General features: G+C 39.8%; 1 protein-coding gene across 1 annotated transcript in view; it reads left to right on the plus strand.

Moving 5' to 3' along the window:
• Nucleotides 1-23671, plus strand: part of LOC106886229 (very-long-chain enoyl-CoA reductase-like) — a 26048-nt gene extending 2377 nt beyond the window's left edge. Inside the window, exons 4-15 of the mRNA XM_014938961.1 lie at nt 9570-9620; nt 10127-10178; nt 10516-10560; nt 11894-11997; nt 14076-14191; nt 14311-14416; nt 18858-18930; nt 19022-19065; nt 20444-20501; nt 21158-21246; nt 22234-22279; nt 22379-23671. Of these exons, the coding sequence (XP_014794447.1) occupies nt 9570-9620; nt 10127-10178; nt 10516-10560; nt 11894-11997; nt 14076-14191; nt 14311-14416; nt 18858-18930; nt 19022-19065; nt 20444-20501; nt 21158-21246; nt 22234-22279; nt 22379-22506 (912 nt within the window). The 3' untranslated portion in view covers nt 22507-23671. The remainder of the gene's footprint in view (nt 1-9569; nt 9621-10126; nt 10179-10515; nt 10561-11893; nt 11998-14075; nt 14192-14310; nt 14417-18857; nt 18931-19021; nt 19066-20443; nt 20502-21157; nt 21247-22233; nt 22280-22378) is intronic.
• The last annotated feature ends 76 nt before the right edge of the window (nt 23672-23747 follow it).

A 23747-nucleotide genomic window follows, 5' to 3' on the forward strand; every position in this document is an offset into this window, starting at 1 on the left:
CCCCGTCTTTCCCTTCCCCGGGCACGGTCCCCTCGCCGCCCCTCTTCCCCGCGGTGGTCCTCGGGCGCGGCCCCGGAGAGAGGGGTGGGGGTCCCGGGCTCCGGGCGGGCTGCCGGCGGTCGCGGAGGGCGGCGGATCGATGGCTCTGGGCTTTCCGCGGATCCTCCCGAAGGCAGAGCCCCGGTCAGCCTGCCGGGGTGCGTCTGGCAGCGCATCCCAGCCCTTCAGGAAGGAGCGAGGAACGTTCTCGGCACCTTCTGTCCCTAACTTCTTGGAAGACCCTGTGGCCAGCCGCTGTGCGCCCCGCTGAGCCGGGCGGCCCCCGGGCGGCAGCGACCCCGGGGAGGCTGGGCTCGGCCGCACGGAGCCGGTGCCCTGGCGCGGAGCCTCCGCCGGGGAGGAGCGAGGGCGAGCGGTGCCCCGCGGCCCCCGGCCCGGGCAGGCTCCCCCGGGCCCCGGCTGGAACGGGGGGTTCCAGTCTTGCGTGGGAAACGGAAAATAAGTGGTCGGAATTCAGTACAGTCGGGTCCTCGTGTGTACAGAAAGTAACGCGCACCCGGGGGTGTATCTCAGCAAGTTCTGTACACAGCCACACCGGCTCCTTGCTAGAATTTGTTTGGCTACTACAAAAATTCTTAAGAGTGGCTTTTGTTACACAAACGGGTCGGTAAAGCTAATGTCAACAATCCTGTACAGGCACCTACAGGCTTACACTTCAGTTTCTTCAGTGCAACTTGCCTAAAAATGAACACAATTCCTCTCCCCTCCACCCCCCATGAAATAAAAACCAATTGTTGTTATAACATTTAACAGAATCCAAAACAATCTGAAGAGCAGCTACTCCTTCAGTTACTTACCATGACTAAAAAGTTCAGATTTTGTTTTTCAAAGCTGTAAAAGTGCTCTGGACATCACAAACAGTTCACCAAAATAAGCTGCCTGTAGCTCTTGTGGGTGTGAGGTAGGCACCTCCACTGTGTCTCTTCCTCTGCAGTGTCCACTTCCCTCTTTGTTTTTCTTTTTAGGATAGATTTTCTTTTTAGGAAAGCAGCCAAGCTTTTCACTGCCTCCTGCATTTCTACCAGTGTCCCAAACTCTTTGTGAGATGCAAATGCAGGAGCAGGCACATGTGTATTACCCTCCTGAACATCTTAGGTCATTGTCTGATCTGCAGGTTTGCTCTTCTGCCTTAGACAAACTGAACTTCTGAATAGCACTTGTAACTAGAAGACCTCAAAAGCGTGGACATCAGTAGTGCTACCTGATACTGCAGATGGGGAAACATGTGAAATGGAATGACCTGCTCCATCTTGCTAGGCAGAACGATAGCAGCAGACACAGGTCTTTTGAGTCCTAAATCAAGATCCTGTGTCTAAGCAACACTAATCCAAACTCAGAATGCCTCATGAATTTACATGTCAGCCATGTATGTCTTAGTCGTTTTCTTCGTACAGCAGATAATGGGTGGAAACAGATTTGCCCAGCTCATCCAGTGTGTGCCTGAGCTGACTCAGGGTGTAGGATGTGGACACTCTAGGTAGCACTGAGCAGGGCTGTTGCATACACTTTCTGCACTCTTCTCCCCACTGGTTTGCTTTCCATTATGAATTCATTGAATTTGAATTCTGAATTGCATTTCCCCATCACACATTCAAAACTATTAAAAGCTATCACAAGGGAGAAGGTAAGTGTCCGACCTCTCCCAATGCTTCCTGGGGGCAGGGGGAAATCTCTGTCGGTGTTACAAACGTTAGTGTTCCCTATTTGAGGTACTGTATAGTTCTGTTCTTTCCCCTGTGCATCTCCAAAACCTTCACTCTTTTTTGCTCTTCTGTGGTTCTTCCTTATAAGAATCATGAAGCACTTTACAGTCACCAAACTGTCGCTGTCTGAAGTTTTTAGAATATGGCTGTTACAAGTTTAGCAGATGTTTATTGGTGTGGAATATTTCTTCCTGTTTTGATGAGCTTGTGCATTTGATCATGCTTAGTACATGAACAATTTCATAGGTTCCTGAGTATGTAGGAAGGTGCTCTCCCTTATGCGTGAATAAAGTTACCCTTTGGTGAACAAACCTGTAAAAAGTTGGGCAAAAACATCAGACTGACTGTGAGTGCTGAGACACTGGCTGTCAATTCCTTTGCTTTTCTTTATGAGAGTCTTTCTCAGGCAGCTAAAGACAGAAACCCTTAAAAAACAGGCAACATTGTATGAAAGTGACTATTAAGAAGCCAGTAAAAGGCAGATTCAGCTTTGGAAGTACCTTTAACTCCTTATTTTGAACTGGCGTTTTTTAAACTTAGTACCAAGAATTATGAGCAACCAGCTAAATTTAGCCAAAGTATGCTAGACCTAATGGAAGGATAGCAAAAAATCCGGGGTGGCTGAGTGATTTCCCTCTACTTATGAGATGTCTGCCTTAGAACTGATACGCAAAGTCAGGTTCCTGTTCTCCTGGATCTATGTCTCCATGTCTGCCTCTACATTTCTTATTCTGTAATAAAGCTGAAATAGGTCTTGTTTACTTCAGGTATTGGTATGTTTCTAATTTCACCTCAGCTTTTTTGTCACTAATAACTCAGGAGAAGCTTAGCAAGAGCTATTACAGTTTAAGGAAATATGTGGATACCTGAAAGTACTGCGCCTGAGAATTTCAGGAGATTCACCTCCTAGAGATTTATGATAGAGACTTGTATCTAGATAATAAATATTCTCTAGGAGTGCTCATTTCTCCTAATTGATTAGAGAACAACTCTTCTGACCTATTTTATATATGTTTCAGCGCTTATGGTACAGTTTATCCTAAAAGTGCCTGCTTTTTTCCTTTTCATATGTCTATGTGATGTGCTCAAGACGTAAATGTCTGTCGTGTAGAGCTCTGAAGTTAGACTAATTAATTCTACACTTTCTTTCTACTTGACAGGTTTAGGTCTTCAAAAACATTTCATATAAAGCGAATAGTATAGTGTTCTGGCCTCCTAGAGGAAAGATACTTCAACTAATAAACTCACACTGTAGAAAATTACTGTCATAAGAGCTGCAGTTCTGCTTTTGCTTCTTTAACTGGTTTGGATGGGAAGTGCCTTCTGTGAGCAATGATAGCCAAAAACATTTTGGAGTCTTCACTCCCTGCAGATAGATTGAACTGACATATGCAGTACAGTCTAGAAGCAATAATGTACTGGCCCCCTTGCTGGCATTTAAAGCTTCTCCCCTTCTGACTGTGATGAAAACCCCCTGAACGCGCGGGGGGGTGACCGCTGCCCAGCTAGCATTGCTGAGATGTCACAGCTCCTATTACAAAGGTTTCTCCCACTCAGAGCTATGCTGTCTAAAGCCTCATCAAGAAAGAGTGCCAAGAGCAAGTGCCAAAAGCAGGACTGCAGAGGATTTTAAGATTCTGTATCTTCCAAGAGCTGCCTGAGCAAGACAAGGCCACGTATAAGATATTTGAACAGTCATTTAAAGGGACACTGCCGAAAATTACCCTGCTATTTGAAGGCATCTGCTCTGTTTTCACAAGTAACATGTAAGACTATTATCACAGAAAGAGTTAAGAACACTTTAGAAAAAATAATAGACTTCTTTAAAGTGTATTTAAAAAAATAATACAAGTCTTGTAAGTGCACCTGTCCGTATAAGGGCTCCAGACTTCCTAGGGCTTCCTGCCCTGTTGAGGGACAGCAGGCCTATCCTTGATACCTTGATGACCTTTATCCTTGATAAAGGAAAAAAGAAAAAGGAAAGAATCTCTCTCTCTTCAGTCTCATTCAGTGCATACACTGGATGTACATTTTGACATCCATACACCAAATGATCCAAGAAGAGTAGTAATGGAACTATAGATACTGCAGTTGAACATTGCAAATCACAGTGCTGATGCAAATAAATGGTTGTGATTTCACAAAGAGTTTATAATTGTCTTCTACCTGAGTATTGTCATTGTAGAAAACAGTTGCCACAACCTAAAGCCTCAAGGCAATGAATATTCTCTGTTGCACATGGAAAAGGCCACACAGTGGTGTTGAAAAACCTGGATGTCTACTTAGCGTTGAGTCAAAGCTGGCTTTGGTCCTCAGATGGAGGCACTCCAGTCTGCTTCATAGTGACAGCGATACTCAGTGAATGATGTGACTCCTCAGTATGTCTGGGAAATTGGCAACGTGCAGCTCTGTGTTAGCCAGGGTAATGAATACCCACTGAGTCAGTATTAACTGGTGCAGGTTCCTTTCCCATCTTGTGTATCCTCCTGCAAGATGTCATGCTAGTAAAAGCTGGAAAGCTTTCATAAGCTTTCAAGACCCAGAATTTACTGTGAAAGCATAGATCTCTAACAGCTTTTCCATTTCGTGAAAAATAAACCGCTCTCCCACCACAAGGGAATACACCTTCCTTTTCTTTCCTGACCATTCTCCTTTTATCCTCTGTCAATTATATAAACGGATTTGTCTTTCTGAAGGATGACCGTTTGTAGCTCTATACCTGTTGGTGTGCTCAGGTCCAGGTCCACAAAGTGACTTGGGGTTTGCCATGCCTCCAGGTTACACACCTGTCTCCAAAACTGGATGTGACAATTTGGTTAGGTATCCAACTTTACCTCAACTCTACCCCTTCGCTGTTTGGTATCTCAAAAGGCATCCACTGTAGGGAAATGCTGAACAGAATGACAGTGGAAGGGAGCCGTGCTTGAAGCAGCCCAGAGAGACAGGAATTCAGGATTTCTCTTTGGTAGGAGACTGCCCTTTTCACTGGAATACACTTCTGTCGTCTCCCGCTGGTACTTTTTGGTCTTTCTTGAATCCTTTATTCCTTGCTTGGTGGTCCCAAGCCTTTCAGGCGAGGAGTGGAGTATGGCAGAAAGCAACCTAAAGTAATTTTCTGACTTCCTGGCAATGTGTCTAACCATTACATATAAAGCATGAAGAACTGGATCATCTCCTTTGCTGACAGTTCAGTTTCATTCAGAAATAATGCCCAGAGAGGTGGTAGATGCCCCATCCCTGGAAACATTCAAGGTCAGGTTAGATGGGGCTCTGACCAACCTGATCTAGTTGAAGACATGCCTGCTCATTGCAGGGGGGTTGGACTAGATGACCTTTAAAGGTCCCCTCCAACCAAAACTATCCCATGATTCCATAATCAAAATGCTGTGCATTGTGCTGACTTTAGGATAAAGATGCTTACCGGATCAAGGTCCTCAAGGATTTAGATGCAAGCATGCCTAACTAACAAATCTGAAACAGGTAGAAGAAGTAAAAAAGCAGTACGAGTTCCAGCACAGTTCAGACAGTGGTGCTCATTGGCTTGCATAGGAGCAGAACTTAGGAAGCTGAGGAGTAAGTACCTAACAGGTATCCTGTGAACCTGTAAATCTTAGACATCTAAATTCTACAACAGTTAAATTTACTTGTATAAAACATTTTTGAGTCTGGGTGTCACTGCATCTCCTCTCTTTTTACACAGTGAAATAATATAATAAGATTCTAGACTCATGAAATACGAGCCAATTGCTTCGGAGAGGTAAGGCTTTACTAAGTTGGGCTAAGTACAGAATAAGGTACAGCACTCACTCCACAGGTAAGATGATGAAATTTTGTTTTGTGGTTAAACATTTTCTTTGGTACTGCTTTAGGAAACGTTCACACAGCACGTGGCCGAGCTATGGAACTCCCCGTCTCAGGGGACAGTGCATACAAAATGTTTACTCAGGTTTAAAAGGCAGGTGGATAAACTAATTGAGGAAAAATCCAGGAAAATCTATTAAATACAAAAGCAGCACTTCTGGTGCAGGATAACAGCAGTCTCTGTGTCTGCCTCCTCTCTTACCCCCAGTCACTATATTCTTGCCCAGTTTTATTACTTTTTCTGAGCCACCTGCTGCTGGCTGCATCAGAAAGAAAGATACTGTTATAGATAAGGATCCTTAGACTCATCCTCTGCAACAGTTTGCACATTCCTGTGCAAGGGAAGTTTCAGACTGAAAGTCATTTGCAGCAGCAGCAGCAACACAAACATAGTTTTCAGTGTAAGTTCACTTACAGCAATTTCCCTTTGCCTTAACTCCACTGACTTCAAGAAAGTTTCTCTTGATATACCCTAGTGTGAGGTCACGCTAAGGCAAGCTTCCTTCCTTCAGGAACAACACAGTATACCAGAAAAGTCTAAGGAGGTAGGGAAAATTACTAATTGCACAGGAAAAATAAAATGTTTAGAAAGATTTAACTTGGACTGTGGCAACCACTGGGGTTTTTTTTAGTGTAAATTTAAGGAACCTGGCTCTCATGTAAGCAATCAAATAGTTCAGGGAGAATTCACTCTGCATTACTCTACCTTGGGCTGGTTGGTTCCTAGACTGTAAAGTAAGCATTTTTTTTTACTGAGTAATTTCAAAAGAAATCAATACAATATATGCTGATGTCAGTGCTCACAAAATCTCCCTCAGCTCCAGTTTACTGAATCTGCTGAATAGAAATGGCTGCAAATAAAACTTCCAGGATGCACTGACATGATAAATTTGTCAATATTTCCGTAATAGTTATCACATAATTTTTGAAGATCTGTTGATCCTTAAGCATTTGGAATGGCTTTAAGCCATGGGAATTTGATCGACTATATTTTTGTAATCCTATTGCAGGGACACTGCATCTTAAATATCTTTTTTAAATGCTGTTTGCTCAACTGTTTTTCCCCTATGAATAACCTTTTCCCCCTTTTATTTTTGCCTTTTATTTTCTGAATAAAAGTTTAACAGTTGAATGTACTTTTCTCTGCTTATATCATGTATTGATTTGTCTCTGCCCTGGACCTGTTCTGAACAAAAATAATCAAGATTTTTTCTGTTTTTAAAGACACTATTAAACTTAAATCCTTATGCAGTAAAACAAATTTGTCATCTAAACATTGAAGATATATATTTGTAGTCACTTATAAAAATGTTTTATCATAGCTATCGTGCACAAATCTGCCTATTGATTAAGTTCTACTCAAAGTTTTAGAGAAGCTGTAGTTTAAAATGTCTTTAAAAATTCACCAAATACGAAGACTGTAAGTCATACTGCATTAGTGCAAGCCAACAGGCAGTGTCCTATTGTGCTAAATGCTTTGAAAACACATAGAAATTCAAGTTCTCTGAGCCAAACAATTTATGTTTGAAAGGGATGATACCCATCAGTAAGTGTTCCAAGAACAGATTGCTGGGTATCTATCAACTGTTGCCAACCAATACATTAACTGACTTGGTGCTGCGCCTGAAGACAGGGCACACTGTGTTCAGTGCTACGTGGGCTTATGTCATTGGCCATTATGTTCCAAAAAGATAACATTTCTTGCTTTGGATCAGGTTTTTCTGTCCCTTATACAGGGAACATCTGAACACTGGGGGATGTTCTGATACAGCTAAGAGGCATGACAATTAGAGGAAACAGTCACCTTGTTTTCATTCTGTTTTTGCACAACTTTCTATGGACTGGAGTGGAATCTAAAGCTGTGTTCATACGTCCGTCTGTCTGAACAGGGAAATAATGTTTGATATTTGCCAAGATCTTGAAACTAACTGAAATGTTTGAAATTCAGGAAAGGGTATCCAGAAAAAAAGTAGAAACTTTGAATAATTTAGGTTGCAAGGGACTTCTGGAAGCCATGTAGTCCAACTCCTGCTCTAAGAAGCTACAACTAGATCAAATGGCTTTGGGTCTTGTCCAGTCCATTTTTAAATGCCTCCAAGGATGGAGATCCACAACCTCTCTAGGCAACCTCTTCCAATGTTTGGCCAAGTTCACGGTGAAAAAAAAATTCTTGTATCTGATTGGATTTTCTCACATTGCAACTGGTTTCCATTGCCTCTCACCATTATCACTATGCACATTCAAGAAGAGTCTGAATCCATCATCTCTATAGGCTTTTTATAGGTATTTGAAGGAATGGCCCAGTACAGGCAGGCATGTCAGTTTGGCACTTCAAAGAGAAACACTGGAACAGAACCAAATGTTGCAGTCTCTAGGGCAGCCCAATGGTATTCTTTGACACAAGAGCTTTGAGATACACCAAAGTTTTCAATAATCATTGTAGCAAGTCCTGTGGACTGCAAGAGTCAGAATGCTGTATTTCAGGAATTTCATTTGCTTTCCCATGGAGATGTCCCACAAACAGAGACTTTAAAACTTGAAATTTGTGTTATTTCAAATATAAAAAAATAGAAGGGAAAATATATAATATCCCAACACAAAAGAGGAAAAGTGCTTTTGTCACTTGATGTCCATTTAGAGCTTACAATGCACAGGTAGAAAATGTCACTGCTTTAGTATCCCTTGTGGAGATCAGATTTGATACTTCTGGCTAGAGCTGAAGTGCTCCATTGCTGCATCCACAGAGAAAGAACAATTTGGGACAAGTAAAACAAGGAAATAAGATACTCTAACCAAGTGATCTCTTCAAAGCAACCCTATTAGAAATATACTGGACTGTGACTCCTATTTTTAGCAAGGAATTATATTTAAAGTCTGATGTTAATCTATCCTCTTGGCCAGTTAATACCGAACATAAGTAATGCTAGATGTTTATTTTAAAAAAATAAATAAATCAACAAACACTTTTGGTACTAAGTAATGATAGTCCCGGTCATTTAGTGTGATGGATAAGCTTTGGACTTTCCCTGTTAGCTACACCACAAAGTTCCATGACAGTGTTTGTTGACAACAAATGAAATTAGAACATCATCACTGTATTTCAGGTCTTGCGAGCCGGCTGCAACTGGGCTTTGAAGTGTCTGGGGACTTTCTGCCTGGCTGTTGATTGAAATCGTAACCTTTTGCTAAAGTGCCATATGATCATGGAAATAAACTGCTCTTTCCTTTTCAGAGCTGTAGCTAAACCACTGCTTGAAATATAAAATGCTAATGTGTAGTTACTGTTACAGGTGATCTGAGAGGCAAGAGTAACACTGAATATTCCTACAACCTCTTAAGGATTTGGGAAGTCCACATCTTTAGCTGCATTTGTTCATTATGTCCACTGATGTTTTCCACTCTCTTTACAACTAAAATATTCCATTCTCTTTACCATTAAAATATACAATAAGAAAAATATTCTGGGAACAATGGACATTAATCTTCAAGTTGCACGTACTCAGAATATTTGCTTACATGCATATATGTACACATTTCATTTTTTTTCCTCAAACTGTCTTTCTAGTTTTACAAATCATAAAAAATTCCGTTCCTTAGTGATTCCTGTGAAACTATCTCTTATTTGTTCCTCTTGCTCTAGCATAAGAAAATACCCCAGATCAATGTGTTTTGATCAGTAACTTATGTACTTCTGCTTCTGAATATATCCAGGAAGACAATTTATTTGGCAAGAATATGATATTTTTTTTTTTAAGTTGAGTGCTTTGGGAACCTGGCTATGATTAAAGCCATCTCTTGAGCACATCAGAAGTGTTTTTAGCACAGTCCACAGATCAGAGGAAAATGGTATTTAATTCAAAACTATGATTGGGAATTTGGGAATCAACTAAGAGTTTAGATATTATTTAGCCAATAATTAGTAATTATCATTTTGTGTCCTATCAGGTGGAAATCCTTGACTGGAAGACAAAGAAACAGCTATGCTTCCTAGATAAGGTAAAACAAAAATCTATTTAAAATGCTAGGTGACTCTTTAAAAATTGCTAACTTTTCTTAAGTAAAGTTAGTGTTTATGAAGGTTATTTCATCTCCTGATAACCTTTCTTTGGCCACTGAAGAGGCAACCATTATGCACACTTCTACACACACTGACTTCAAAGCACTTCAACCCTTTTCCAGAAGGAGCTTTTGGTCAAAGGGCACAACTTCAGCAGCTTCAGTAAGATGGTGCCAGTTGTGTCTTACTCACTCATAAGCCACCAAACTATCAATGCTGTTGTAGTAACTCCTGACCACTGCTGTAGAAGCTGCCTCTGAAACGGATGTCACAAATTGTCCTCCTGTTTTCCTGTAAGAAGTACTTTGAATCATCCATAGCAATCCTAGCCACCTGTAAGAAAGTTATACCATTACATTGTCACATTTCTACTTGAATATTCTCACACCTACTAGTTGTCTTTCAAAATATGCATCTTACATATGCGATATTTTTTGTTGCCTAGGTGGAACCAAATGCCACAATTAGGGAGATCAGACTGATGTTCCATAGATTATGTGAGTATAACTTTTGCAGCAGTTCACATCATACCAGAATATCCGCTATATAACTAGAAGAAAATGACATAATTTAAAACATCACATCATGTACCTACATAATGCTAAGTAACCTGCACATGAATGCAATCACAGTGAGATTTCAGTATCATTTTTTATACTACCCCGATACACCTTCGTGGTTTTTTCTGCTGCATAATTTCTCACAGATATTCATGTTGAACAAATAGTCCTAAAAATCTTTAACTAAATCTTACCTTGTTGTGTTGCATTCGTTACAATAGTGGATGATCTAAACCAACCATTGTGTATCACACAATTCTGTATGGTCTTACAGATCCTCGGTGGTATCCAGCAAGGCAGTCCATAAAACTTGATCCAAGTAAGTACTGGTGAGGACTAGAGTAACAGAGCTGTGAGCAGGGACCTGGCATAAAAGTTGTACGTTGCATGGGCATTAGCTCTTAAGAATGAGTTTCCAGCTATGTTAATTAGTACTACAAAGGCTGAAGAGATTCCAGAACCAATTTAATTCTTTGAAAGTATTGAACAGAGTTCCACCCATGTGCCTGGTGCTTGGTAATTAACTTGGGAGTCTGCACATTGTTCCAAGGTACTTTCTAACTACAGAGCACTTTTGCTTTCAAGACAGGCAGCACAGAATCTAGGTACTAATTTCCCTTGGGTGCAGTGAAATGATCTCCACAGTGATGCTCAGCTGGGAGTATTAAAAAGGGCTATGAGTTAGAGCCATCAATTCACACAATCCTCTGCTCTCAGGCAGGAATTACAGTTCTTCTGAGGTCAGCTAGTGCAAAACACATTGCCATGGATGTAGGATATGCTGACAAAGCCAATGCCAGCTGGCTGACTTCATTAATGCACTTGTAGGTATTGCTGCTAGAAGCCTTTTAGTATGTGGCCTGGGTGCACAAAGGAAAATCTAATTGCCAAACTATGTTAATTCATCTTAGCATTCAGTATAAAATGTAGCATTTTCTTCTCTTGCTTCCATTAAGAAGAGTTTTATTTAAACAGTCTTTTAAAAGTATGCTGGTGAAGAGTAGTTCATTGTGTAGAATCTGTCCACAGAAAACACGTCTATGAGTGTCTTATTTCCTTCTTTAATTATCTACCTTGTCAGATTCCTCCATGGACTTATGTTGTGAGACTCACCATGAGAAAATTCTGGCCTTCTGCAGATTCCCCCAAACCTAGGCATTACAAACTTGAGTACTAGCTCAAGTCCTGTGGAATCACTGCCTAGCTGGTTGGTTGGGAAAAAAGGAGGCAATGAAAACCTCTGTAGGAGAGCCTCCCAATCTCAGCTTATCCTAGCTTCTGTTTGTCTGACAATGAGAAGAGAGGGAGAGGGAGGAGAGAGAGGGAGGTGCAGCTGACTAGGAGGTCAGTGAACTATGTTAAAGGGCAGTGACCTATCAGCAAATTCTGCTGTAGCAGTGATGAAGCAAGTCTACTAGACTAGGCAAGCACACAGGATTGAGAATTCTCCTAACTGTCTTGGTGTGAATAGAGGATCCAGACTTATATATGATTTGAGGGATAAATCAAAATTAAGTTTGTTTACTGAAATTCCAATAAACCCATTTCACATCAAAGAGTGTCACAGATTGGTTAAAGCACAATGTAAAGCTGGTAAGCTACCAAAGTTGGCTTGAATTTCACTGAGATGTAATTACTTCTTTCCTTCTCAGAAGGAAAGTCCCTGAGGGATGAGGAAATCCTGCAGCACCTCCCTGTTGGCACAACTGCTACCTTATACTTTAAAGATTTAGGGCCACAGATAGGATGGACTACGGTGAGCTATGCTTCAAGTCTGAGCCATTCTAATGGCTATTTTTCTATAATTAATCCTTACGTCACTTTTTGTCTCTCTCCAGTATTTCTGCATGATGCCTGCTCTGATAGTGGATGCAGGCAACGAATCCTCATTGCTTCAGTTCATTTAATCAGGGAAAGCAGTAACAGGATATTCTGAATGCCTAGTTCCCTGGGAGAGCAGCAGTGGAAAACTTGCTGCAGGGTAGGTTGGCTCTACTGAGCTAAGGTACAGGTTCTCAAATGGATTTAGATGTCTACCACAAAACCCCTAGGAACTAGGTGTCTGAATGCCTTTGGGGATCTGCTTCACAGGGCCTGTGTAAGTCTCCGGACAAAGATCAGGATTACAGTCCTATGAGTCTATGAGTCTGTCCTACAAAGAGGCATGTGAGCAACTTCACATATCATTAATTGAAGCAACTTCAGCAGGAAAAGGCACGAAAGTAAGATTGGCCAGCTGTCTGCACGTGGCTATGTCCCAGGATGCTATGGCAGACTAATGACAGCTGATAATCTCTGCAATATTAGTAACCGTCCACAAAGATCTCACATATTTACTGTCTTGGCTCAAATGCAAATTCTGTCACAACTCACTCGGCAGGCAACATAGCACTGCTGTTTGTGCAATGAGGTGATCAATGACCCTTCCAGTTCTTCGGAAGGTCCATGATGCACATATTACACTAGTTCTAATGAAAGAGCACAGCACAAAGGGAAAAGTACCCTGTAATTTAGAGGCACATTTCTTAGCTATGAGACACAAATAAAATCTTGTGTTAATGACAAATAGCAAAGGCAACATCCATAGGAGGTAAAATAAAAAAAGTCAAATGTTCTGCAAGACTGAATCTTCACATCATTACTTTGGATGCAATGCTGATAAATCAAGCAACTATTACACAATCCAAAAAATAGTGATGGGCAAAAACTTCTAATGGCAACATAGACTCCCAGACACACATGCATTAACATATACTGAAATATCACAGTACAGAGTAACACCAGACTTCTGCCGTTCTATAATCTTTCCTTCACATAAAGCTCTCCCTGCCCCTCAAGCTACTTCATTCAAATATAAGACAAGAAATACTTCAGTTTTATCAAATAAAAAGACAAAATTCTTACCTACAATCAAATCTGATCTCACCAGAGAAAACGCTGGTTCTTACAGAAGGTGATATCACAACTTTTCTGAGTATCAAAATAACTCTAAACACGTCAGAAAACAGTGGTTGATTGTTGGCCTGGGGTTTGTTGTTTTCATTTTGTTTGTTTTGTTTTGTTTTGTTTTGTTTTTAATAGAAGCACCATCAATTTCCCTTCTTTATTTATAATTGAGGTATAGGCCTACCTTCCTCACTTACAGAAGCATGGAAAATTCAACTGTTAATGTTTGATCTAAAGTTAACTTAAATTTAAAGCAATGTCCTAAGCAATGCACACCTGTCCAAAAGGAAATCAAGATAGATAATAGCTTCTTTGGTTTCCTCTTTTTTTTTTTTCTCATTTGTGTTCAAATTAAATATTGTTTGAACAAAGAATGGTTTCCTGGGACATCTGTTGTGCTAACTGTTCATACAGATGGGGTCATCTGTGAACACTTCCAAGCTGTTTTTCCAGTTTAAGCCAAATTCATTCGCTAGAAACAAAGCCCCTCTTTTTCAAGATAAATTGTTCATCAAATTTCTTTTTTAACCAAAAATAAAGCAACAGTTTTTGAGGGCAAGAGGAGGGTGAGAGCTGCCTAAATGTAACACGCATGTATATTTATCATGATCTCTGGGCTGCCATTCTTATCTTTTCATACCCATCCCGTGTCAGCTGCACTGGCAATGGCTGTTTGTATGCAACTGAAGCAAATGCATTGCAAAACATTTATGTGCATGTCTACCAGGTTCACAGCCCAAGCCCAAACCTGGTATTCCCTCCCTGACTCTCTAAATGCCGTCCTGGGTCAGTGGAGGTGTTTACCCCACTGCATTAGTTATCACAAAAGAAACCAAAGCAAACCCATCATCTAATTCAGCTGTCTAATTTTTTTCTCTCTTTTTGCAGGTATTTTTGATAGAATATACAGGTCCATTGTTCATCTATTTTCTGTTTTATTTCCGCATGCCTTTTGTCTATGGACTGGATGAGAGGTTTACATCAAGCCCGCATCCAGTAGTTAAGTAAGTCCGTTTGCAGGCTTGAGCAGTATTTCTTGTTAGCATTGTAGTCTTATTCCAAATGTCTTGCCACACTTGTTTTTTTGAAGCACTCTTAAATGCTTTTGTCTTGCTGTTTCTAGCTTGGCATGTATCTGCCATTCTTTCCACTACATCAAAAGGTTGATTGAAACAGTATTTGTTCATCGGTTCTCCCATGGGACTATGCCACTGAGGAATATTGTGAAGGTAAATTGTGTCAGAATCTATCCATAGCCCCCCTTACAAATCCAACCCAGCCAGCCTACGCTCTGCAGCACAGATTTTTTTGATGTGGCTTCTGTAGTAACGCACAGCAAATCTCACCCATAAAGCTGTAGTTCTTTCAAAAGATTTCTTAATGTTGCTATTGTATAACCCACATGTTGCCATACAGTTATTCATGTTACAGTAGTCTCATTGCTCTTTTAGCATTTTAAACCTCCGGCATACCCTCCCTTTTCACTCAGGTAGTGCCTTGGGTGTGAAGGTTTTAGTAACGATGTTAACTTTTAAGGTAGCACAGGCAGGCACAATGTTGGGAGGGTTGCTTTTTTTAAAAAAAAAAAATATTTTTTGTAACAGTCATTTTACGTCTTCTTTGGTTAATTTACCTTTTTTGCTCTAGCACAAAGCATCTTGGTTGTTCTGCATTTTTCTTCTCCCACAGGAGCACTCTCTAACATTACCAGTGCTGCTGTGGCACAGGAGATGCAGACCCCCTGTTTCCTAATGGCCTGCCTGGTTACGTGTGGGCGATAGTTATTTTACAAATGTTTGCAACAGAGTACACACTGAGATTCAAAAATATGCTTTATACTCAGGAAGACGGGAGGTTATAATCTACAACTGGGAAAATGTGTAGTATAGTATCAGCATCTGGGTATGGAACTTTTGGTATTTAGACAGTCCCTTTGAATTTGCGTTGGGGCACCCATACTCCCAGCAGCTGAAGCTCTCCCATGTGGCTAACTCCTGACAGCTGCACAGTGGCCCCAGTAGTTCTGGCGAGAGCTTCGTGCTTTCTAAATGGAAGGAGGGCCTGCAGTTGAGCTGAGTTCTGGGAAAGAATCCTCCCTAACAATTTACAGTGATTTCTGCAGCGGAAGAGTGCAGGGGTTGTTAAAAGGGTAGCAGATCTCTTAAAGACTTGTTCTTGTCACAGTCGTAGCTAACGCATGCTAAACAGCAAATAAATGAGCAACTTTACCTTGAAAAAGAATCTATACAGTGTGATAAATCTTCATTTCCTCTCTGCCATCTCTGACAATTACTTGTTCCTTTCAGACCATACAAACTATTGCTAAAATTGACATTTGTATCAGCCATTCTGATCACTTCTACTTTTCCACCTTCTCAGGTTGGTGATACTTGCTGGTGGTACTTGCTTTCATCTGTAAAGTTGCTCACAGTTCTTCTTCTACTTGCTTAGCAGTGCTTGGGTTTGATTTGCTTTTATGATTTCATTGACTTTGGTGGTGTTACTCCAAAATTGTGCCAGTGAGGAAAATATCACATCCTCTTCCCTTTTTTCTCTCACATACAGATGGTAGACAAAGCTTTTTACTTTAGGTGCTTGATCACAAACATAGCAGATATAGCTACCTTATTTCCTAAGCACAATGGAAAGTTACCTTTAACAAGAGACACGTCAGTCTCAATAAGCAGAGATCTGAGGCAGGAACTGATGAGATCTGTAATTTTCATCCTTTGTTTACCAAGAGGAAATAAGAATAAATGATGCCATAAAATGCAGCAGGGGTTCACCTAAAGCAGTTCATGCTATATACTAACATTCTTTCTAAGATGTGATTTTTCTAGGCAATGGAAAGGTAGAATACCCGATTTATCTGGACTTATTAAGCAATGGACTCAGAGTGAATAAGATAAGGGTTAATGCAAAAATTGTGTGATGATAAAGGACCTAACTAAAGGAAAGATGACCGTGGTTGTGCCAGAAAAGGATCTGTCAGACCTTTAATAATAGTGAGGTACCAGTGGAACTCCTCAAAGATTAGTTTTATGACTGGTCTTACTGAACATTTTCATGGGTAAGAAGGGAAATTGTCACTTTCTATAAAAACATCTGAAGAAAAGAAAACACTCGACCTGAAAAAATACCATTTAAACCAGAAGACAGTATAATGGAGACAAACAGAAGGGTACATGCTGGTCATGAATAAACATAGACAGGGCACTAAGAAATAGTTTTGATCATTATAGGGATCACCAATTCGAGTAGAGAAGACAAAAATCCTAACCATAACTTTGTAAATTTAAGAGTAATTTATTTATGGGATCCCTGCAATACCTGAACTTAATCCACAAAATTTCTTTATAAGAGATTGTTGTAAAGCTTTACAATTCACCTGGAATAGGAAAGATTCACAGAAACAATTTCTTTCTTTCAAGTGAGTTTATGAAGTCTGCATGTACACCGCTGTTCCTGTCTGAACCTCACCGGAGGCTTTTGTATGAGCAATAAGGGCTCTAGTGGCAATTGGACATTTGTATTGTTACTGCTAAGGACCTTATAAGTGTCAGACTCCACTCATCTTAAAGCTCTTTTTCTTATAACTGAGCAATACTCTCGCAGTAAATGATGTTCTTTGGATGAATAGTACTTGTTCAGTTTAATTACAGCATGTATCATTGGGAGCTGAGCCATGAGCATTTATTTATTTAATTTTACTTTACTGAAATCCATTGCCATATGATCCATCCTGTGCCAAGCCCCAAAATTAGGAAAAGGTTTTTCATAAAATGCCGTTCCAAGATTACAAGGAACTGTTTCCACCTAAGTTTGTACAGCAGTTAGTAAATTGTAGGTGATGGTGGAAGAAGCTAGCGTTAGGGAGGAAGCAGCAGTTTCTGGATAGGCCACTAAATAGATTGTCCCTCACTGGAGTCATTCTGGCTCTGCTGCTTTTCCTGGGGAAAAAGGAAATTGTCACAGAGAAGTTATAATCTCTCTGCTCTTTTGTCCAACCTGATCTGTAATTATTGGTTAATGATTCGCTCTTTCTCATAGGTTATCTATTAATATATAATCTCAGAGCAAGGACATACTATATGCTTGTGTTACAGCATACCCAAAAAGGTGTCCATTTTGTCTGAGGACTCTGGACATTTCAATGGTTCAATTAACTCTGAAAAGAAAGTGGAAATGCAACAGAATGTTTGATACAACTATTTGCAGCAGATGGGGGGTTTATCGCTCACCAGCATTTTCAGACAAACGCAGGATCAGACACTGCAGTCAGCTCGTGTGGGTTGCAGACGCTGAGGTAATCACTTTTCGAGGTACTATTGCTAGAAATGCAGTTCTGGTATATACAGGGGGAAAAGGCTGCAAAATTCAAAGCCAGGGGAAAAGAATAGTAAAACCAGTCAGGACAGGAAAGAATGCAGCCTTGAATAACAATTTTGGCTGCATGAGCAGGAAAGAAAATCTGTGAAGGAAAAAGCAGAAAGACCTAGAAATGCCTAAGATACGTGGACCTGTTGGAATACCAAGAAAAAAGTATCATCACCAGAAAGAGTAAGAGGATCAGTGTTTTACTCAAGAGTGAAAAAAGGAGGGAGGATAAGAGGAATGAAAAGAACAGAAGTGGTGAAAGGAAGATAAAGAGCTCAATTTTGGTCTCGCTGAAGTCCGCGTGGTAACCAAACATTTCCTAAAACATTAAAAACTGAGGCACTAGGTTTGATAGAGGAAGAAATCTCAACTGATGAGAGGCAAATTTATGAGCTGTTGACAAGGGTTAAAGTCTGTCTGTAAGAGAGTGGCACCTAGAGGTGACAGCACTGAGGAAGAAGAGCAATGGGCTAAGAAAGGTCATCCCTCCTAATTCCAGATATATAAGGAGGGAGAAGAGAAACTGTCAACAAGACACCAAAGCAGCAATGAGTGTCAGAAGAAAAACCACAAGAGCCAGGGCCTGGAAAACCAAACAAGGGGTAGAGACTGTCATTGCAAGCAGGTTTTTTCATGGATGAAGCCTGTGAACAAGCTCTGAGGTTGGTTAGGAATGGGTCAATGCAGCCATTAGTGACAGCTACCTTATCAGAGTTTGGAGAATGGAAGCTAAAGGGACAACTAAAGGTATCATAGCTAAAGGGCAGAGGAAAGCATCAGCCATGATGACTTTAGGCAGGAAAAGTTAAAGCATGGGAAAGAAAGAAATCTGACAGGGTGAAGGAGAAGAGGGAAGGCAAGAGATTGGGCAATAGAAAGTAATAAGCAGGGAAGAGAGCACTGTGTCTAAACATGGTTTTACAAAGTCTCAGGGGTTAGCAAAACAAGTGTCTTTTTAATATACAGTCTGAACGGCACTTCATCTTTGGCCAAATGACTTGCCAGATAAGATAAATTTGTTTTCAATAGTATAATCATACTTCCTAAAGCTCTCTATAAACTTAACAGCTCTAAGATACTTGAGACGAAATCTTACTCTATGAGCTTCACTTTCTTCCTGTTATTTCCTGTTGTCTGCTCCCACCTTACCACACTTAGTATTGTTACTATTTGTTGTACTATCAGCAACTTGAAGGATCAGTCCAACTCACTGTTATCAGTGGTTCTTTCAGTGAATACTGAAAGAATACTAGAGGATCATACTAAAACAAAGAAAAATTCCCTGTTTTTCAGAACTGCTTGTATTACTGGGGATTTGCAGCTTGGCTTGCTTATTATATCAATCATCCTCTTTACACTCCTCCTTGTAAGTAGCAAAACAACCTTCAATATGATTTAAGTACTTATGTATTTGTATATTAATACTAATCCCATGTAAATCTTTTTTTTTTTAATAGCTTATGGGAAAAAACAGATAAATTTTGCTGTGATCATGTTTCTGGTAGGTTTGTTGCTCTTTTTATAAAATGCTAAAACATGTTGCTTTATTTCTTATGCTAAGTGGAGCAGTGAGTAGGATAAGCAGATACTTAGAACTTGAACACTTGGGACATACTACTAAAGTTGACCACTTGCACACAGAACAGATAAAACTGTCAGTTCTTAATGGGATCTTGTACACAAAAGAAGGTTTTGATTCAGTATCCATTCTGACACTGGGATATTTATCGTCTGGGAGGACCTATCATAATCTTTAAAAGCATTCTGGAACTACCAGTGTTTAAAAGCCAGTGAGTTTCTTTTGTGAACAGTTTATTGAGTTTTATGAATCACAACAGATCATAAAACTCTGAGAACTGGCCAACTAAGAAAGTATATTTCTGATAATTTCCTGGGATAGAGGTTCATTTTGCTGGGTTTCAGAAAACTTTTGCAGCTTTCCTTATGAAGCAAAATTCTTAAGTCACTGTCTGTTCATTCTCACAGTTCCTAGGAACATTTCATACATGCAGAAGCAATGTTAGTGTAGTCAACAAAGATGCACGCATTTTTCCTATGTATTTGCACAACTCATTTAGAACATCAGCTGTTCAGTTGCTTTGAGAAACGAATTGTATTGACTGTAGGATCTCAAAGAAGCTTCCCAGTATGAAAATTCTGTGAGTTTATAATCTATTCCCATTTTATAGAGAGACTACATAACTGAAAGCACAGAGCTGGGAATGAAACTCAGGAGCTCTGACCACCAGTCCTTTGCTTTAGTAATTATGATTTGCAGACACTGGAGACTGTCCATAATCATATAAATGGGTCACTTCAATACACTTTCTGCATAATTGATTGGGGAAGCCTTATTTAAAACCAGTGGAGGAAGCTGGGTCAATTATATTTAATGATTCATATCAATTATACTCTAGAGAGGAAAACTTAGAGTCCAACCTGTATCTTCCTTGATATTTTAGTAACTTTGGAGAAACCAAAAGTATCCAAATCAATTCTTTTGTGTGTTTTTAAAGACATAAAAATAACCAAAAGATAAAGCAGGTGTCTCCTGGGTTTACTTTCATCCCCCTTGGTTTATTGCCTTTAGATCTCATGGGGATGAAGTAGTAAATTTGATCTTTTGGACACTAAGTCCACATTTGTTGGCAAATATTATAAATATATAATAAAGTATAATATGGACTCATGTTTGTACAAAGACATTCCATCCTCCTGTCAGACAGAAATCATGTTTTTTAACATGATATTTGTCATGGTGAGCATTGATTCTTTTCTTTTTCTTTTTTTTTTTTTAAAGTATGCCAGAAGATAACAAAAGGAAGAGGAGTAAGTAGAAGGGGAGCATATTTTTAACTCTGTCATGCTTTTTCTTGCAGCTATGTGAAGCTGGAAATTTTTCCATTCATGTTGCACTCAGTGACCTCCAGAGAAATGGTAAAAATTGCATTATTGTTTTTCACTTTTGCACAGCCATTCAGTACTTCTGCTGTGGGAACACAGGTTGCTCAGCACTGTAAAGACTGGATTCTAGGGGAGATCAGACAGTGCAAGGAATCCAACACCAGACTGTGACTGTGAAACAGCACTTCTTATCTTACAGTCATTTTTATTGGTTAGGCCACGTTGTGTTGGAGGGAGCAGTTATATCAGTTATACTGGTAGTGTAAAAGGAAACAGTGCGAGTATAAGCTTTGCTTTGGTAACCAAGGGAAATTTCTCTGGCTTCTACAGGGGCCACAAGATCTCTGCGCAGGCCAGGAGCCAAACGCCAAACATCTTACAGCTATCAACTATGACTGCAAAAATACCATTCTGTGACAATATGAGAAAACATTTAACTTTTAAATCTAAAACTTGAGGTACCTCTTCTCACAGGAGTGACTGCGATCAAAAGCATATGTAGATGATTTTCTAATGTCCAGAACATTTCCTCAGTTATCCTATTCCTTCTTCTGGGTCCAAAGGACATCCTGTTTTCCCACATCGTGCTTGTCCCTCTGACAGACATGAGACACAGAAGTAGGTTGTCTTTATAGGAAACAATATATTTAGGAGTGTGAATATTTTGTGATTTGTTTTCTAATCTATAGGATCCAAAACCCGTAAGATCCCATATCCAACAAAGAATCCTTTCACATGGCTGTTTTTCTTTGTATCTTGCCCTAACTATACATATGAGGTATGTATTTTCAAACAAGATATTCAGATTTTAGTTTTGCTGAATGTATTTTCATTTCTTTTGGAATGTTAAACATAGAAGAAAACACTGAAAGAGGTCAGCTCAATACATTTTCCCTCCTCCCCTTAACCCCATGGAATCAGATTGCAGACAGGAACTTCTCTGTTCTTCCTCTCCTCCCTTGAGGCAGAACGTATGGGGCTAACGTTAGACAGCCTGGCCCCTGGGCCTGTGCTTCAGGGTGGCCTCTAGACAAGACAGATACAACATTTTAAAGCAGTGCAAATTTTGCAGACAGGGACAGGGAGATTGCCACTGAATGTGTGTCTCAATGAGGGGATGGGGGCATCTGGTGGAATTATAAGAGAGCCCAGGAATATGGGAGTATGCAGGAAGGTAGTGGGCAGACAAATAGAAGATACTGTGGTAGAGAAAACAGGAAATAGGGAAGATGACCTGGGCCTGTTTTCTGAAGTTACACAGTTGCTTGTGCTGGTGGTGACTGCTTTAGAAGCTTGAATCAGTTTATCCCTTCATATTCCTTAATCAGGAGCCAAACTCCTGACTCAGCTCAGAAGCAGTTAAAACCAGTGCAATTCTGTGTAAAATTCACTCTCGCACAGAAGGAGAGCATCAGGTTTTAACTTCAGTGCAGATCAACATATGTTAACATAACACTATAGAAAGTTACCATTCCTAGCACTGATGGAGCTGTGACAAAAACTAGGCAGAGCAATTTAAAGGACACTATGTTGTAATGGTTAAATTTTGTCAAGATAATAGCTGTGGAAGCAAACATGAAGATTTTATTTGTCGTAATAAGGCACTGTTCACACTTTTGGTTAAAGGTTATTAACACCAGAAATTGATCTGGCTGACCTTGGCTTTTTTATTTACCTATACTAGGACAAGGTTGTTTTTGATCAATAGAGACATAAATGCAAATGCTGTCACCAGAAATATTTTAAATTTCCTTGGCCAAAACAGGTGGGGACCTGGATCAGTTTCACTATCATGACTCAATGTGTTCCAGGTGAGTAATGTTTTGGTACTTCATCCTAAAGTGATGTCAGCAGCAAGAATGTGTTTTTAACCTGATAAAGACATGTATCTTTTTCTCCCTTCCTTCCAGTGGGGCTGTTCACCTTGCTTTGCTTCATTCAGATGACAATCTGGGCAAAGGATAAACACTGCACCTACCTACGAGAATTCAAGGATTATCCAAGTCTTCGAATGCCAATTATTCCCTTTTTGTTGTAAGAAAAAAGGTTTAATTTGAATATTGCACAGAACTTCAAGAAGAAAAAGCTCATGAACCTCCTGCCAAATAAGTGAATTAATTTAAAGGATTTTGGTGCATGTTGAATCTCCGCAACTGAGGGAAATTGTATGCACTTCAGAGCTATACTTCCTTACTTTCAAGAATTCTCTGCTCAGAAGCACCTTCAAAAAATAAGGCTTCATTGCACAGCTGGTAGTCAAAAGCCCCTACAGTTCACTGTAAACTTAGATTTTCCTGTACTAGTCTATTTAGATTGATGGATCAGAGATACTGAGAAGTCTGGGCTGAAAAGCAGCTCCAAATTTAGCAGTGGCATTCTGCAAGACATAAGTACATTGGAACGAGGACATACCAGCTAACTACTAGAGAGCTCAGCCAGCACGGCCAGCTGGCCCGAAGACAGTTGCATGATCTGCTGCCTTTGACTTGAAAAAGAAGAGTGTGCTGCCTGGAGGCAGGTGCTTTGTAACAAATAACATTACCAAAGAATATGAATGGTTCCTGGAATAAAGAAATAGGCAATATCTCAAATCCCCGATTTGAGTCTAACCCCTAATTTGCCAAATGAATCTGAAGTAAGAAATATTTGTAATATTTGTGCAGGTAACATCCTGTCGGGGTTTTTTGTTTGTTTTTAGCCTTCTTCATTAGTAAATTACATACTAGTAAATAAGGTTCAGAAGACCTGATCTATGCTATATCTGTGCTATGTGGCCTGTTTTCATATAACAAGTCTTTATGATACTAAAGGACATTTTACGTAGCATTTTATGCCAGTGTTCTCTGAATAGTTTTTAATACACTTTGTAAATACATGAAGTGACTGCTAGTCCTCAGAATGCTAGCTCCCTTCCTGATTTCAGAGCCAGGGAGAAAAATCAGCTACATTTTTGACTTCCTGTGTTTTCTTTTTCACAAGATGTTCAGTAGGACTTAGTTGGGTTTTATGAAATCTAGTAAAAAAGGACTATTGCAATCTATCTGAATAACATTTTAAAGAAGGTGTTTTAGAATATGAAGAGAATACATAGATGCTGTTTTGTTTCATGATTAATTTATTTATCTATAATGGATGTATAGAAAGATTTTTGCAACTATTTGTAAGGGTGAAATATGCAATAAATTCTAGACTGTATTTTGAAATCAGTTGAAATAATTATGGCTAAGAAGATTACACCTAGTTGGTGAAGTTTCATAATATTTTGTATATAAAAGATCT

The sequence above is a fragment of the Calidris pugnax genome, unplaced genomic scaffold (genome assembly GCF_001431845.1).
Source record: "Calidris pugnax isolate Ruff unplaced genomic scaffold, ASM143184v1 scaffold18, whole genome shotgun sequence".
NCBI classification, from domain to species: Eukaryota; Metazoa; Chordata; class Aves; order Charadriiformes; family Scolopacidae; genus Calidris; species Calidris pugnax.